The 18,221-nt window shown below is 44.9% G+C and overlaps 1 protein-coding gene across 6 annotated transcripts in view; it reads right to left on the minus strand.

Moving 5' to 3' along the window:
• The window catches only part of LOC124619560 (RNA-binding protein fusilli), a 775,817-nt gene that overhangs the window by 221,185 nt on the left and 536,411 nt on the right, over positions 1 to 18,221 (minus strand). For all 6 annotated transcript variants that reach the window (XM_047146047.1, XM_047146046.1, XM_047146048.1 and 3 more), the window contains one exon: positions 502 to 727. In XM_047146047.1, the coding sequence (XP_047002003.1) occupies positions 502 to 727 (226 nt within the window). The remainder of the gene's footprint in view (positions 1 to 501; positions 728 to 18,221) is intronic.

Genomic DNA, 18,221 nt, shown 5'->3' on the forward strand with positions numbered 1-18,221 from the left:
ACATACGTGTTTCAAGACTAGTAACCGCTTTAGACAGTGAAGCAATATATTCTAATGTATGATATGCAAACTCAGTTCTGCCCTTCCATCCTCTCCCCCTCTCCTTGCTGCCCGCTCAAAAAGAGAGGGTGAAAGCCACGTGTATCGTTCTACTCAGTCACAATTTAACACATTGCAAATAAGCAAATCACTGGGATGTTTGTAGAATAACCATAAAATACTGAAACTGGTTTCTGTCTCATTTATATACTATCACTATGTTTTGGTTTGGCACTTGCCTTTATAACAATTCTGGGGTTTCATTTTACAGCTGGGAAAAAAGAAAAACCCTTTTTGTCTCTGCCTAACGGACGTAAAAGGCTATCGAAATGTATGAGGTATGGAAATCTAGTATCATCGAAGTTGTCTTATCAAGAGTCGTTCTTATCTCCCTTGTGAAAAGGCTAACTGAACAGTAAGGCAAACCCTTACAAGAAACGAAACGCTTGATGTAAAGGATACATTTCACCATGTCGCTGATGGAATTTATCTCCTTGGTGGCGGCGTAGAAGGTGTGGAACTCCTTGCGGAGGTCGAAGAAGTAGTTGTAGTAGGAAGGCAGCTCGATGCCCTTGGAGCAGGCCTCGGGGTGGAGGCACTGGCGCAGCGGCAGCTGCCCGTCCGTCACCAGCCGCAGCGAGTGCGGCGTCGGCCCCAGGTGGAACGTCGTGCGCGCGTACTGGTCGAACTGCAACACACAACGCAGCCAGCCACGTTATCACACCGATCCCGCTACTCAATGCCTCGTGCACTGGAGACTTCAATGCTACGGCAGGACACAAACATCAGCGCCTTGGAAGACCAAGAGTAATTATTACTAAACGAAACTTAACTGAACTCCGTCCGAACAGGCCTTGGAAGGCCCAACAGTACCGACCGGCAGCCGTGTCGTCCACAGCCCACACGCGTCACTGGATGCTGATATGGAGGGGCGTGTGGTCAGGACACCGCTCTCCCGGCCGTATCTCAGTTTACGACACCGGAGGCGCTACTTCTCAATCAAGTAGCTCCTCAGTTCGCCTCATAAGGGCTGAAAGCACCCCGCTTGCCAACAGCGCTCGGAAGACCGGATGGTCACCCATCCAAGTGCTAGCCCAGCCAGCGGTACTAATTCAATGTATGGTAAGAACTTCTGCTTGATTGTTCGTTAACAATTCATAAACTGATAGCCAGTGAAACGTTTCAAGAAGCTCAGTTTCTCTGGTACTAGAACGAACAACTATTTTGTCACGCAAGGCTAACAGTTCTGAATGAATATATTCTTCCCAAGGTGCCAGACTACAACGTAATTTCATCTGTTGTTTCGGCGGTTAGGCCATATCTGACGCCGAAGATATACATACCAGGAAACAATTTAAATTTTTCAAAAATCTGCAAAGGTTACAAGTTATGACGTAGGCATGCCTATCATTTATGTGCACTATGAGTAAGCAAGTTTCAACAGAAGGACGCTTAGTGAAAAATACGAAGCGTCCAATCCAGGCACCCAAAATTACATTATTACATAATTCCGGAAGGTAGTATATACGATAGAAATTATCAAAAATTCACAGATACTCGTTTCTGGCGTGCTGATAACACAACGATGTTTCTTCCATAGCCACTAAAGCCCTGAAGATTGTATTATAACCTGGACATGTACATTGGCAAAGCAAAAACGATATTGAAAATAAGTAGACGGATTTTATCATCACGTCCTCCACATATACTAAGCATGTGATAATATTTTGTAGAATCACGACTACTAATTGAATTTAAAACAACGATACTGTAATGAGCTTGACGATATTGGTCCCAGTCACTGATCTCCCCTGGAAGGGGGTAGAGGCACATAGCATGGAAGAAGAGGGGCGTTGCCCGTGGTGGAGGACCGGAGGGCGTGTGCCCGGATCCCCCATCCCTTGGGTGCCTACCGCGCCTAGCGCAGCACCAGTCTCGCTGCTACTTTCACTGTGTTTGCTTGTTTACCCATTGCCTCTCCATTGGGTCTCCTTTGGATTTGTTAGTTTTTGAAGTTTACTATAACCTGTTGATTTTACAATAGCCGACGGCAATGATGCGCTGAATCAAAATGTAGTACCGTTCCTGAACTATATCTGCTGTATGTGCAGCACATAAAACATACATTCTGTTAACACACGTCTACAGGAAAACATTCGAAACCAACACTAGGCCAATAAAATTTGGTTTGCGGGCGAAAAATGCAGGTGCGCGTGAAGGAGACAACGGTACTTTTGCTTTTTGTATATTCTTACGCAGGAAAGCGAAGTAAATGAAAAATAACTAAACAAAACGTATACTTGCGCTATGATCAATTTTAGCAGACGCTCAGAAAACCCAGTAGTAGTAACGTACGATGACTATAACGTGACTGTAAAATGCCGAGCAACATGCGTCAATTGTACAGTGGGGAGTATAGTCGGACGTCTTTGGTCCCTCCAATACGTAAACTTTACTTCTGCGTTCTCCAGTCGGCAATTGTAAAATGAACAAGTTATAGTTAACTTCAAAACTAACAAATCTAAAGCACACCCAATAGCAAGGCGAGATGAGGTAGTGAGTAAAGAAACAAACACAAAGAAAACAGCAGCGAAACCGATGCTGCGCTAGGCGCTGTGTGTACCCCAGGGGTGAGGTGTCCGGGGACATGTCCTCCGGTCCTCCGCCACGGGAGGTGCTACGCTCTGCGCGCGTCACTCCAAACGATCACTAGCAGCACACGTCAACAATCCGCAGTACGCTCAGCTAAAACGGCAGTTATAAAGTGAACAGCTTATACATAAATGAGCGCATAAATTGAATACTATAAAGTTGTGAACAAAATAATATAGCTAACATTGTTTCCTGGAACCAGGCAGCGTAGAATGAAAGAAGTGCAGTCAGCGCCATATGTTGATGATTCCTAGGGACTTGACTTCACTAAGTTTTCCTTTCATTTCCAGCTACGGTTTTTACCGGCAGGACACGAGGAACCTCAGCACTCGGTATCGCAGGGGCAGAAACCGCAAGTGTGGCGCGTAGCTGCCAGCCTCGTCGCGGACACCCTACAATTTATCTCACGTGTTTTCTTGAGAATGGAAGGAGTATGACTCTCCTTCAATCGTTAAAAACAATTTAGATATGTTAGCTACATTTTGTACGCAGTAAGAGTTAGCATAAAGCGCATCAGATGTAAAATGGCCAACAACTACAATTCTCACTGCAAACTTTTCAAAATATGCCGAGTGTTGTACTTTGAAGTATCACAATAACTGTGGGCCATGACGAAAAGAAAACATGTTCGTTATCAGTCTACAATTGGTGTGTGGCTATAAGACACAGAAAAATATTAATTTCTTACCGAATAGTTTGCTCAGACTCGAGTGAGAAAGACTGCACAGCAGAGAACAGGCACGAATCTCAAAACAGTGATTTTCATTTTTTTTAAACAATAAGTTTTACTGGGAAACTAACAACACAGGCGTACGTAGCTTTGCTTCATCTACATAAAAGAAATGTTTTTATGCAAATCGGCTGACACGGAATTACACTTCCAGTGCGTCGTGCGACACGTGTTACGTGGAGCGAGCTGCAGCTCAGTGGTTGTGAGTGCACCCAGACGAAGGAGCAGAGCTTGACACACCTCTCGTGGCCCGAAGGTCACTCTACTTCAATCTTCTGGGGGCAGAGGTCGGCGCCGACCGACGGACGAGAGCCGAGCCCTAATCTCCTCCGCCCACCGGGGCATCCGCGAAGCCATTACCGTACGCCAGACACTTTTTCTGTGCTGTTGAGAGGGCAGAGAGAGAGAGAAGATTAGAAGGGCCCCCTTATCAGATGAAGTAGCGGAGGACAGTTGGATGTACCTACGGGGCGTTAGATACCAACGTGAAGTAGACGCGATATGAAGGTTGCTTATGGAAAGAACGCTTGCTTTCAGTGCCTTTTAGAGTTTGGGTGTGTTCTCCTGCCGAGAGATGTGTGGAAAAAATCGCACTGCAGTGGAAGGAGATTTCAGGGCGTGGCAAATGGACAGGACACGTATCTGTTCGAAACTGGCGACACGGAGCTTGCCCAGTGAAGGAATTTCGCCCACAGTAATGTGTGTGTGTGGTCGTCCAGCCGTGGGAATTGTAGGCGACGCACAATATTAACAACGATGTTGATTGACTGGAAGAAGAATATAAGATAATCAGTCGGATATATGGTCACTCACTGGCAGAAAACTCTGGGAGACACTTGTGAGAGAGCCGAAAAAGTGGAACCTCTTGTGGAGGGTGCGAGAGATGACGCTTGCTTGCTGAGCACCCTCCGCCGCGACACCAGCGCGGGGGTGCCAGGACTGGCCGTCACGAGGCACGCTTCACCTGCCGGCCACATGCTGCTCGCGAGACGCCGCCAGCCGTCTGCAGCGCGCCTTCCTCCGCGCCATCCGCCTGCTCACTGCCGGGTAAAATGCACTTCGGCTCTGCTCCAAGTACGTCTTTCAGTTCCGAAAGTCTTTGGAGCAACCACGACTTAAATGTGTAAAGTTCATGGAACTGTGTCAACACATACTATTAGAATATTCGTGAATATATACCAATATTTTGAATTATAGGCCGGGAAATGTATTCCGACGTATAAGAAAAGTCAACTACTGAAATATAAAAAACAACTGATACTACTACTGGCGGCATAGTAACTTAGGCTAAGTTATCGGTCTGCATATACCTTTATTTATATATGTTAACAAATTTAGAACAGCATACTACGGTAAACTAACTTTTACACTGGATAATTTATTGAGGACACTAGCAGACTCAGTTTCGATCTGATCTGATGTATTGTACATATCCTCAATGTAAGACAAATAACTGTTTAAATGTATGAGAATGTTCGCAACAACAGGAGAAGGCTCAAATAGGCAGCGGTCATCTTGCCCATCATAGTCATCTTCGAGAACTAGTAGAGAGGAAACATGTACATGAGCGGCATATGAGTCGCGTGTTTAAATTATTGAAAGTTTTCAAAGTATTGGGCGACTCGTAAAATTCACGTGTCGACGGCGAGAACTCTCAATAATTTCATGAAAGTAACCAGGTGTCAAACTTTTGCAAGTTACTAAGTATTGGGAGTTATAATAATTTACTCTTGTTGCACAGAGATGAACTTTTGACAACCTTTACTAGTTTACCAGGATTACGCATTAACTTGACGAGCTTTCGTTGCATTGACTGAACTATGAAGACTGAGCTGTATCGGCGGCATCTTCGTCGACCGCACACCGCGCGCTGTTCACAGCTACGCGAGAGGCGGCACTACTGAATCAACCGCCAGCTCCTGTTCTACGTCCGGCACAACCGTGCATGCCCGCCACCGGAGGTAGCTCAATTGACAAGAGCTCAGTGGCCGCGGCTCTAACAGGTTGCCGCATCCTTTTAAGCAGCCGCTCTCAGAGCTCGCGTCACCTCCCCCCTCACAGATTTTGTGCACCAACAGACTTATCAACATTGGTGTGGAAGTCTGTAGTGAACATTACAATGACGTAGCACGACACCACCAACCATTACTCACATTCAACACTATTTGGTTCCATTATTGTATATAACTCTGCGCCACAGAAGAAACTACAGCACTTCAAATTAATTTTACCGACTGTAAATAAACTCATTAATGTTATCTGTTTGTAGATGTCTGTTTTTGTTGGCCGCCTCAACTGTCTCCAACTGATCCCATCCTCGCCGGCTGTTGGTCTGTTGTATCGGAACTGGAGAGAGTCAATAAATACAATCAGAATCTACAAAGAGATGAATCATTAATAAGTTTATTTACAGTAGGTACACTTAATGACTAATACGCACATAACTTTGAAGTTCTGTACGTTCTTTAGTGGTGCAGAGTTATACGCAATGGTAATGTTCGTTATGTTCTTGATAGAACCAAACAGTCTTGAACGCTGATACACTTATTGAATCTGTGTCTTATTAAATAGCTGAACAATAGTGTTAACAATTACCAGAATATTGCGACAAATGTAGACAAGTAACTTGAAATCAACGACACGTTCAAAAACTGAGGAACAGTGCAACCAGTATTTATTATTTCATGACTGAGAAGCCCAGCGTCGCCTTGGTATTTATTTGTAGCTGTGCCTGACACTACGCATGAAATCTATTTTTTTACTTGTGAAGCTTTTTGGCTTACAACGTTTGAAGTTATATGATTGAAGACATGAACGAAAAGGACGTTTTCTTCACTAACATGGAGAAAGACACTGAAATAGCTGTGCAAACACGATGAGAACTGGCGATTTTCTCTGTGAGTGAAGGGTTTTGAGGAGCGATATAATGCATGATGCTCTCGATCAGCGTTACGCCAGGTCTCGTTGTCGAAAAGAGTTTCAAATGAGCGGGTTAAACCCTTATGTGTTCGAGGTGCAGCAAGTCTCGCCTCACGATCTTCACTGGATTCTTGAGACAGCACAGTTCTCAGTCTTTTAGCCGTTACACTGTATTCAGGTAAGTGCACTACACCGCGATGAACGTGTCACTTGAGGTAAGCTATTAAGATGACCAAATGATTTGAGGTAAAATTTTGATTAAGAAAAATTTTCTATTCCGATTTTGATGAAATAAAGCCTTTACGTTGCCGCAAGCTATACTCAAGATACCTCTGAAAACACCATGAAAATTCGTCTAGTAGTTTTGGAGATTGCCAACGTCCCTGCCGCAGTGGTAACACCGATTCCCGTCAGGTCACCGATGTTATGCGCTGTCGGGCTGGGCTAGCACTCGGATGTGTGTAACCATCATGATTACCTGACAGCATGGTAGGGGGCAAGACGGGGTGGGGCAAGATGGTGAGCTTCCCCGTCTTGCCGCTACTATTTGTCCAATCATTACTTTCTTATCGTCTCATGTGTTTACCTTCTGCGGGTTTTGAACACGTACATTATACGTTGAATACAATTGTAAATAGCCTCTGAAGGAGGCTGGATACGGTGTATTAGCTGTGGACGCTGGGCCCACGACACTTGTGCAGGAATAGAAAGTGATGATGACGAGGCTGTCCACACTTGTGTACTATGTGAAAGTAAGAGGCCTAAATAGAACGTAATACCCGATTCTACAATTCGCAGAACCATGTTTCGAAACCTTATCGTCACATGATTTCGTTATTCCAGTCCTTATTTAAGCTTTAGAGATTAATTCATGCTAGTTGCCCATCTTACCACGCATATGGGGCAAGACGGGAAATTGGTTGTTTATGTTTCACATCGAGATATTTATAACTAAATGTAACAAGTTTGCAGATTTCTTTGCATGCTACTGTAATTCAATGGTTACGTAAACAAGTGATAATCAGACCTACTTGAATTTGTTTATTTTTGTCCCTTTTGTAAGGGTTTAAAGTTAGCTTCCCCATCTAGCCCCACCTTCCCCTACATTTACATGCCGCCCCCTCCCCCCCCCCCCCCCCCCCCCACACACACACACACACGAAGAGAGAGAGATATTGCGCATTTTGGTCCTAGAGGAAACGAGTCTTCGGATAGGTAGAGACCATACAGCCATCGTTCTGACTTTTCGTACTCGTGGAACTCTTAGCAAGATAGAAGTCAGTACAGCACTGACGTAAAAACGGCTCCTTGATTTCTAATGCTTGCAACCCTCGACATTAGAGTTGTACCCGCTCCGTTTCTGATCTTAACTCCGCGCTCCGAAAGGCCACGGCGGCGCTTGACATTTCGCTGGCCACAAGTGGCGCGAAAAACTATTGCTACGGCTAGCGTGACTGTGAAACCAAACTGCCACCTTTACCTGCCCAGTCACCAAAACGCGGCCTGCGGACAGGCGTGTGCGGACCGGCTGCCGCAAGGTGACGTCACCAGGGACGCGGGGGCAATGCTCCGGCTCCGGCAGTGTGGGGCCATTAGCAATTCCTGGACACGCGCGGCCGCCATCCACCTTGTTTACAGAGCGCGGCGCATTCCTACCCTCCCAGCGGCTACGCTCCTTCACTTTCTACCACTTTTATTCCTCTCCAACTTCCAACGTCGTACGATGCTGTGTGACTCCAAAAACGAGGCGTAGCTGTCTGCTCTGTTGTTCCTTTCAGGAATAGTGCTAACAGTCCGTGATGATTATTTTTTCTTCTTCAGGCAAGCATAATAAAGCTGCTTATGAAACATTTATTCTTCAAGTGGTGCTCAAGGCCTACCTCACAATGAGGAAGCAAATAGCAGGAGAGTACTCTGTGAGGTAAACATTGTTCGCCAAACTTTATGCTTTCAGCGTTCTATCTTCAGTTTTGTCCTCTTATTGTATGCAAGCGCTTTTAGCTTGGATACCAAAGTTGCAGGGAGCTGTAAATGCGAATTGTTCATGTCATTCCCCTAACCACGCTGAAGGGGATTTTCTAATACCTCTGATAACGAAAACTGAAGCTAGAAAACAACGCTGACTGCATCAAGTTTAAGAAACTATGCTGACGCCACCATCTCAACCCTCAATCCCGCTTTCTGATGATGGGCTTGTTCCCGAACACCGATGTAGAATAAGTATTTAAATGCAGCCCGGCAGATCATCGCCATGTGCTGAACTTTGACTCATTCCTGTAATCTTTGCTGCCTTTCGCGGACAAATGGTCCACCGAGTCGTAAACTGTGCCCTATGCACTCGTCGTTCAGTCGGTAGAACTCAGGTTCCAGATTCGAGTGCCAGTTGACATCTGCCAGGAAGTGTCGTATCAGAGTACACTCGACTGCAGGGAGAAAAGTCTTTCAGCTTAAAAATGCATTCCCGAGAAAAAAAGGACAGCTTTGTCGTTTAAGAGGTATAAGGAATCCAAAGAATCCGACTACCATCAGCATTCTGTGCCTTCGATACATATTGCTCTCCAGTAGAAAGTGAATAACTGACAATGCTCCATCTCGGATACCATTCAGTCTCGCCGGCAAATAATCCCAGCAAAAGTAGTTCGACCAGAACGACCACATTATCCGATTCACTCATCAAAGGCAGGAGAATGCAGCATTATTTGCTGGATTGGCATCCACAGCAAGGAGAACACAGATGTGATTTTCCTGCGTGAGGCTATTTGTAATTTGAAATAAAGATTATTTCATTCACGGCCGAGTAGCTGGTCTTGCCTTCATTGACATTGTCAATCTACATCCGACAAAATTATATTAAATTCTTACAGCACTTGATGATCCATACGGCACTGTGGGAGAACAACAGTTAATGGTGTCCATATGAAGAATGCAGCACCACAACTAAGATGTGCACAACTAAGATACTAAGTTCTTTATGCAAAATAAAAAAATGTTGGTTTTGACACCGTAACAGCACACGCGGAACATTAAAATCGTGAAGTATAGCTTTTGACCTCGCATGAGGAAGCATAATGGGGAACACACAGACCTGGGGGAGGGGGGGGGGGGAGGAGGAGGAGGAGAAGCCATGGCATTTGTGCTGCCCTTCCGAATGCCGGAGATTTGCCACACTTGTCCCTTCGCCAGGTAGCTTGAGTAGCGATTCCTCAGGTAAGGGACGCCCTTCCTCGTACAACTACTGTCCGCTTTCAAACCGCTGTCTCCACATCTTACTCGATACAACCAGTACGTAAGGGACATTCTTCTTCGACATCTTGGCGAAATACAGAGCTTCTTTTCCCGAAATCGAAATATTTATAACTTTTGGGAAACGAAAGCAGTACCGACGATTATGTCAGTATGTAATTAGTTCTGCCAAGTATAAATATAGATCCCTCTGTCTGTACGGTGGCTTACTTTCACGCTTACTGATTGCGATAGAAACAGTCCATCGGCAGGGGAGCAACAAAAAAGGAACGATGGAAAGAGAATGCGAATGTACGCCAATCACTTCTTTTTTATCACTGCATTTGTGCCTACTTTAATTACAACTGCGTGCCCAAAAGACAATAAGGAAAGAATAAATGTGAATGTTTGAAAACAAGAACGACATACTCGATATTAATTTACTCCCTAAAATCCGACATCCCTTGCGGCGAAACATTAGTTAATAAAGTGAAGCGGGACAATAATCAAAACATGACTGAAAATATGTTCACTAAATAGAGATAAGAATATTTATGATTGACATGTCATCTAAAGTCGACGTTAGAAATAAGGAAATGAAGTAATACAGAATGCTATCCTTGTAACGTACGTTGTTGTTCTACATTGTTTATCTCTGGTATTTACAGGGTCACAGAGAAAGCATCCTAGGTTGTGAAGGGAAAAGCCGTAATTGTGATCTGCACTACAACAGAAACAAGAACCACAACTTAAGGAAAAATAATGTAATGTGTGTTTCAGCTCACAAGCGACATTGAAGCAGATAGTTCCTGTAACTTAGTTTGGGCAAAGATTATATTCGACAACCTGAATAATTTAATAACTGGCTCCTTTTACCGACCCCCGGTCTCAGATGAAACAGTTGCTGAACAGTTCAAAGAAGACTCGAGTCTCATCGCAAATAGGTACGCTACTCACACAATTATAGTTGGCAGTGACTTCAATCTACCTTCCGTATGTTGGCAAAAATATATTTTCAGACCCTATTGTAGATAAGAAAACAACTTCCGTAATTGTTCTAAATGCCTTTTTTAAAAAATTATTTTGAACAATTAGTTCACGAGGCCATTCGAATTGTAAATGGTTACGAAAACTCACTTGACCTCTTAGCCGCAAACAATCTTGAGCATCAGGACGGATACAGGGATTAGTAAACACGCAGTCGGAGAAAGGCTCAATTCCGTAACAAAGAAATTCGCCAAACCTAAACGCGAAATATATCTATTTATAAAAGTAGCTAAAAATTCGGTTGACGTCTTTCTGAGAGACACTCTCCAATCCTTCCAAACTACGAGGGCTATCCACAAAGTACATTACGTTTTGGAATTAAAAATAAATAAAGTATTGGAATTTTTTTTATTATATACAGATGAAAGCCACACTTAAATACTACTTTTCTACATAGTTGCCATTTAAGTTAAGGCACTTATCGTAGCGATGCACGAGCTTGGAAATTCCTTCGTCGTAAAATTCGGCCGCCTGCGCCTTCAACCACATGGTTAATCAGTAACCCGGTAGAAATACGATTTTTGTGGATTTCCTGGAAAGAGGCACTACAATAAACTCTCAAAGGTATTGCCAAACTCTGCACAACCTCAGAAGTGCAATACAAAACAAGCGCTGGGGAAAGTTGGGCTCAAAGATCTTGCTGATTCACGACAACGCCCGGGCCCACACGGCAAATGCCACTCGTGAAGTTCTCGAATCCTTTAAGTGGGAGTTGTTTCCTCATCCGCCGTACAGTCCCGACCCGGCACCGAGCGACTTCCACTTATTCCCAGCAATGAGGAAGTGGTTGGCTATGCAACGTTTTGATGACGCACAGCTTCAAGCTTCAAGAAGTTGTAACCACGTGGTTGAAGGCGCAGGCGGCCGAATTTTACGACGAAGGATTTCCAAGCTCGTCCATCGCTACGATAAGTACCTTCATTTAAATGGCAACTATGTAGAAAAGTAGTACTGAAGTGTGGTTTTCATCTGTATATAATAAAAAAATTCCAATAATTTATTTATTTTAATTCCAAAACGTAATGTACTTTGTGGATAGCCCTCGTATGTAAGTGAAGACCACATGTGGCTTAAGTTCAAAGAAATAGTATCAACAGCACTCGAGAGATTCACACCAAAGAAATTAATAAGGGACCGAACTGATCCCCCATGGTACACAAAACACGACAGAAAGCTGCTGCAGTAGCACCGAAAAAGGCACGAATAATTTAGACGAACGCAAAATCTCCAAGATTGGCGAAGTTTTAACTGAGGCTAGAAATCTGGTGCGGATTTCAGTGCGAGGTGCATTTAATAGTTTCCGCAACGGAAGTCTCTCTAGAAATGTGGAAGAAAATCGACAGAGATTCTGGTCCTATGTTAAGTAAACCAGCGTAAAGGCTCAGTAAATACCTTTACTGCGCGACAGCGATGAGGAGGAGGAGGAGGGAGAGGAGAGGGAGAAAAGGGACCCAACCCTTCGGAGCAGGTAAAACCGTGGCAAATGTCCGGCGTGGCAAATGTCCGGCGTGGCAAATGTCCGGCGTGGCAAATGTCCGCACACCGCCCTTCTGATCCGTTCGTACCTAACGTTACAGACACAGTGACTATGCTACGGAATGCACTAGTGTAACTCAGTAGGCGAAAGGCGTGTGTATAATGAGGGCGGATGGAAATGTCGTCACGTGCCGGCGCGCTGTAAATCAGCGCGAGGCGAAGCGGAGACAGGTGGCAACGACCGCGTGGAGCGGCGCGGCGCGCTCTCCTTGACCGACAGCGGGTGACCGCTCGCGCAGCGTAGCACGGCACGGCACAGCCGCAACCAGCCGGCGTTCCCTTGCTGCTACTGCCAATGTGCCACGTCGCGAAGTTGCCCCTTCTATTGCTTTGCTGTTCTGAACCGAACTCCTGGGACGCGAGCTGAAACTCAAAACAGCATCACAATCCTCATCTTAAAGACGAACACACCTCTCTCTGAAAATTGCCGCATCACTGTATTAACAGAAGACAGTAGATACTGGGGCCAAGGTAGGTATCAAGTTCCTCGATCTGGATCTGCATCTACATCTACATACATACACCGCAATCCACCATACGGTGCGTGGCGGAGGGTACCTCGTACCACAACTAGCATCATCTCTCCCTGTTCCACTCCCAAACAGGACGAGGGAAAAATAACTGCCTACATGCCTCTGCACGAGCTCTAATCTCTATCTTTGTGGTCTTTCCGCGAAATATAAGTTGGCGGCAGTAAAACTGTACTGCAGTCAGCCTCAAATGCTGGTTCTCTAAATTTCCTCAGTAGCGATTCACGAAAAGAACGCGTCCTTTCCTCTAGAGACACCCACCCGAGTTCCTGAAGCATTTCCGCAAGACTCGCGTGATGATCAAACCTACCAGTAACAAATCTAGCAGCCCGCCTCTGAATCGCTTCTATGTCCTCACTCAATTCGACCTGATAGGGATCCCAAACGCTCGAGCAGTACTCAAGAATAGGTCGCATTAGTGTTTTATAAGCGGTCTCCTTTACAGATGAACCACATGTTCCCAAAATTCTACCAATGAACCGAATACGACTACCCGCCTTCCCCACAAGTGCCATTACATGCTTGTCCCACTTCATATCGCTCTGCAATGTTACGCCCAAATACTTAATCGACGTGACTGTGTCAAGTGCTACACTACTAATGGAGTATTCAGACATTACGGGATTCTTTTTCCTATTCATCTGGATTAATTTACATTTATCTATAATTAGAGTTAGCTGCCATTCTTTACACCAATCAAAACTCCCGTCCAAGTCATCCTATATCCTCCTACAGCCAGTCAAGGACGACTCCTTCCCGTACACCATAGTATCATCAGCAAACAGCCGCACATTGTTATCCACCACATCCAAAAGATCATTTATGTAGACAGAAAACAACAGCGGACCTTCCACACTTCCCTGGGGCACTCCAGATGATACCTTCACCTCCGATGAACACTCACCATCGAGGACAACGTACTGGTTCTATTACTTAAGAAGTCTTCGAGCCACTCACATATTTGGGAACCAATGCCATATGCTCGTACCTTAGTTAGGAGTCTGCAGTCGGGCACAGAGTCAAACGCTGCTCTCCGGAAGGCCTTCGATACAGTTCTGCATTACCACCTAGTGAAGTTATACTACTACTACTACTGTTCAAAATATACAGGATGATTCTTATTAACGTTTAAGAAACCCCGGAGCGACGTAGAAGGCGCTGATACACGTAATTTAATGCAAGACACAAGTGGCCGCAATAGTCGGAAAATACTTCAAAAGTGGATGAAGAATGTTGAACACATGACCAGATGACGTACCTCACCGCACGTGCATCAGTTTAACAAATTGCGCATAAATAGATGGAATAACCCATTATTGTTTGATTACACGGTTGCCGAACAATCACTGGAAGCAGTCATACACATTGAACATCTGGGAGCATTGTTACGGAAAGATCGTCATAGGAAACGCAGATGACAGATTTGGGAAGATCCTCAAGAAATTTAGTCCACCTGCGAAAGAAGCACCTATCAAAAGACTCGTTCACGCGATCCTTGAGTACTGCTGTCAGTCTGGGACCACTACAAGATAGGACTGACAGAGGAAACAGAATACTCGAGAGTAGCGCCTCTCACGTTGTTCACCCAACTATATTGCCACACGCAAATAGAGAAGGCGTTGTGCATTACGGTATAGTTACAAAGACACGAGCTTACACGGAAACTTATCAGCAATCGCTCTTCCCTAGCACGATTTGCTACTGGAACAAGAAGTGCTTGAAGTGACGGTGTACATGAAGTATCCTCCGTTTCTTGCGGTGTATAGATGTACTATCATCTGTCAAAGTGATGATGATGATGATGATGATGATGATGATGTACTATCATTTGATCTTCGTTGTTTTTTTGCTCTCAGGTGAAATTGTGTTGCTCACGATTTTTTAAATTAAACATGAATTAAAGTGTAAAAGTGCTTATGGCGAAAATATCAGGAGAGATTAAAGTCAACTTTGTGACATTAATACAAAGTATTCAACAAGCAAAGATACTGTGAAGGTTCGCCTATAACGCCCTTATTCATTCACTGGCATTCTCCAGTACACGGGTAAGTAACCACGATGGTTACAACTACTGCAGAGACCGGGACGATATAACGGTGAGCGGAAATTTCGTCAATGCTAAGGTGTCGGAAAATATGTCGCTGAAGTATCCTTTGTAAAAACTAAGTTCCCTTGGCTGGTCAGTGGATCGATAAACTCGCCCCCAAAGGCACGATCACCGACAGCGGCAATACAGTGTGTCGACCATCACGGGGTCCCAAACAGAGTATCGCTTATGAAACTGACATGAAAAACTCAGTTGCATGTAATCTTGTCTTTCGTTTTTCATAATAAAGTTAGCATTCTATTATAGATTATATTACTGAAATACACACTGAAGAGCTAAAGAAACTGGTACAACAAACATCCTATAAGGCCTCCGTGAGCACGTAGAAGTGCCGTAACACGATGTGGCACATGGACTCGATAACGTGCATGTCTGGGGAGTTTTCTGGCCAGCGGAAGTGTTTAAACTCAGAAGAGCGTTTCTGGAGCCACTCTGGAGTAGTTCTGGACGTGGGGAATGTCTCGTTGTCCTGCTGGAATTGCCCAAGTCCGTCGGAAAGAACAGTGGGCATGAATGGCTGCAGGTGATCTCAGACAGAATGCTTACGTACGAGTTATCTGCCAGAGTCGTATCTAGACGTATCATGGGTCCCATACCAATCCAACTGAACACGCCCCACACCATTACATATCCTCCATCAGCTTGAACAGTCCCCTGCTGAAATGCAGGGTCCATGAATTCATGAGGTGGTCTCTGTACCCGCACACGTCCATCCGCTCGATGCTATTTGAAACGAGACTTGTCCGACCAGGTAGCATGTTTCTAGTCGTCAACAGTTCAATGTCGGTGTTGACGTGCCTAGGCGAGGCGTCAAGCTTTGTATCGTGCAGTCATCGAGGGTACACGAGTGATCCTTCGGCTCCGAAAGCCCATATCGATGATGTTTCGTTGATTGGTTCGCGCGCTGACACTTGTTGATGGCCCAGCATTGAAATCTGCTGCAATTTGCGGAAAGTTTACATTTCTGTCATGCTGAACGATTCTCTTCAATCGTTGTTGGTGCCGTTCTTGTAGGATCTTTTTCCGGCCGCAGTGATGTCGGAGCTGCGGCAGACACTTATCTTATATAGGCGTTGCCGACCGCAGAGCCGTATTCTGCCTGTTCACATATCTCTGTATTTGAATACTCATGCCTATACCAGTTTCTTTGGCGCTTCAGTGTAGTAAAATTAATAATCATTCACGGCTAATTAGGGAATAGCTGCGCATAGGATACTTAAGCACGAAATATAATCTTAAGTTGTATTACAGCAGATATAGATGTTTATCACTGGTAGTTCGAAGTGTTTGATTTGTGAATCCTACTCGCCATTTACTTTGAAGAGTTTTACCTAAGTAATATTGCAGAAAAGTTTTGAATACGAGCTGGGCGTTTACACCTCGGAATTTATATGCACTCCTTGGAGTTGTCACTTTTGGAAATATCAGCGAGATCAGGAACTTTTCTCTAGTCGAACTACGCCAGGTTCAGAGTCTGATGCATTAATAAATAAATCTTTTTTAGAGGATTTAATCCACACGCTTTTTGTGTGGGACCTCCCTTAAGAGAAACTTTTTGAAGCGAAATAGGGATGTGGGCAGGCCAAGATCGTTCTGGTAGAATAAGAGAGAGCCCTTGATAGGTAATCCGCCACAATACTTATTAGCTTTCGGAAAATACCGCGAAGTATACGGCAGACAGTGTGAGAAGTTCATTGACGAAACCGTAAGGACGCTGTTGCAGTGTGCTTTCGATATTAACATGAGGTATAAAGGGAAAACCGGAGAATAACCTGCTTCAGTTCAGTCAATGACTAGACCCATTGTGACAGACTGTCACGGATTTTCATCGCTTTCCAGTCTCATCCATCCACATACCTTAGGGTATGTTTTCCATTGTTTTATAAAGTGAACATTTGCAACAATTTCACTGTGCACCTTCTTATGCCACCGGGAAATTGTGCTTCAACATCGAAACAGACTAATATCATTCAGACAAACACCTGTGCGGGATGCACACATTGTGGAGTGTTAAATTTTGAATCGTGCCGTTTGAAGATAATTCAGTTAATTACTCCAGAATGAGATTGTCACTCTGCAGCGGAGTGTGCTCTGATATGAAACTTCCTGGCAGATTAAAACTGTGTGCCCGACCGAGACTCGAACTCAGTTATTATAGGGTGTCCAACTTATCGTAAAATAATGACGGTGTTTTACTTTTTTTCTTCCAGTTGCAGCGTCGCGTAAGGAATTTTATCTGAATCGTCCTGCAGTATTTTAAGAGATGGAGACGCTTAGCAGTGTACAGTTTCTAGAACTGGGATTTGATCCAGAATGCCTTTGAATATAACCATGTAGCAATAGGCTGATGGGGTGCCTCAGGAGTTGTGGATAATCGACCTTCTGCGAAAGACTGTGCCAACAACTAATTAAAAATAGCTTCAGTCCACTGGTCCCGTGAGGTTTCACTTGGTTATAGGGCAAATACCCCAAGTGGAAGACTCCTCCCAAATATATCTAACAAATGGAAATCCCTTTCTGCCCCACCACCAGTAAGCCTGGCACTTAGCTGAATAACTTGATCGGACCTTCAACAGCGTGCTCCTATCCTCTAACTTAAAGCGATGACGTTGCGGGAGTGTGATCCAAGTCTGTCGATTCAATGTTTTGTTTAGCGCCGTGGCTGGGTTACTTTTATTAGCGAAAATTGTCCCTCACAAATAGTGTGACACATAGGACGGCAGCGGGAGTTCTTCCAACTGTCGCAAGAGTGAGAAGGAATACTGCGAAGTTCTGGAATACCAGTGCTGCCTTACTGACTTAGAGACTGGAAGGGCGGCCGCACTGCAACCACGCCGTGCTGTCGGCAGATACCGCCAGCAGGCGACAGCGCACTCGGCTGCAGCAGTGCGCGCGTTGTGGTCGCGACCGGCAAGGGCACAGTGCGGTTACCCCGCTGCAAAACGTCCACGTCTTTCCCTGCCCTACGAGCGCGTACTAAGCCTCACAAAACCAGCCGTCCACTTCTTATAAACGCTTCACGTGGGAGCATGCCACACGCGAAAATCGAACGCCAGATATCTGTGCGGCAGCGGGTAGGGTCTGTGCGGTGTGCGCGGGAGGTGGGGGGCGGGGGGGGAGGAGGAAAAGGGGGGGGGGGATCTGTACTAGAAATACCAGAACGCTCCAGTTACGGTTAGGAACTGATTCCTCATTTCCATCACAATAAAATGAAGTGTAGCTATTTCAGCAGGTAGTGACAACTTGAGTGAGTAATTAATCAGTCACATCCCTCTCTTCAATCACTGTTAGTATTTATTTCCCTGTTGGAACACAACGCGTTTCAGAGGTATGATTCTATTTTCATGGTTGCGCTGACATTTTTCGAAGCTACCACCTGCTCCAGTTTATCATCTATTACTTATTTAGCGACACAACTGTGAGTTTTACGAAACAAGCG

This window comes from Schistocerca americana, chromosome 6 (assembly GCF_021461395.2).
Source record: "Schistocerca americana isolate TAMUIC-IGC-003095 chromosome 6, iqSchAmer2.1, whole genome shotgun sequence".
NCBI classification, from domain to species: Eukaryota; Metazoa; Arthropoda; class Insecta; order Orthoptera; family Acrididae; genus Schistocerca; species Schistocerca americana.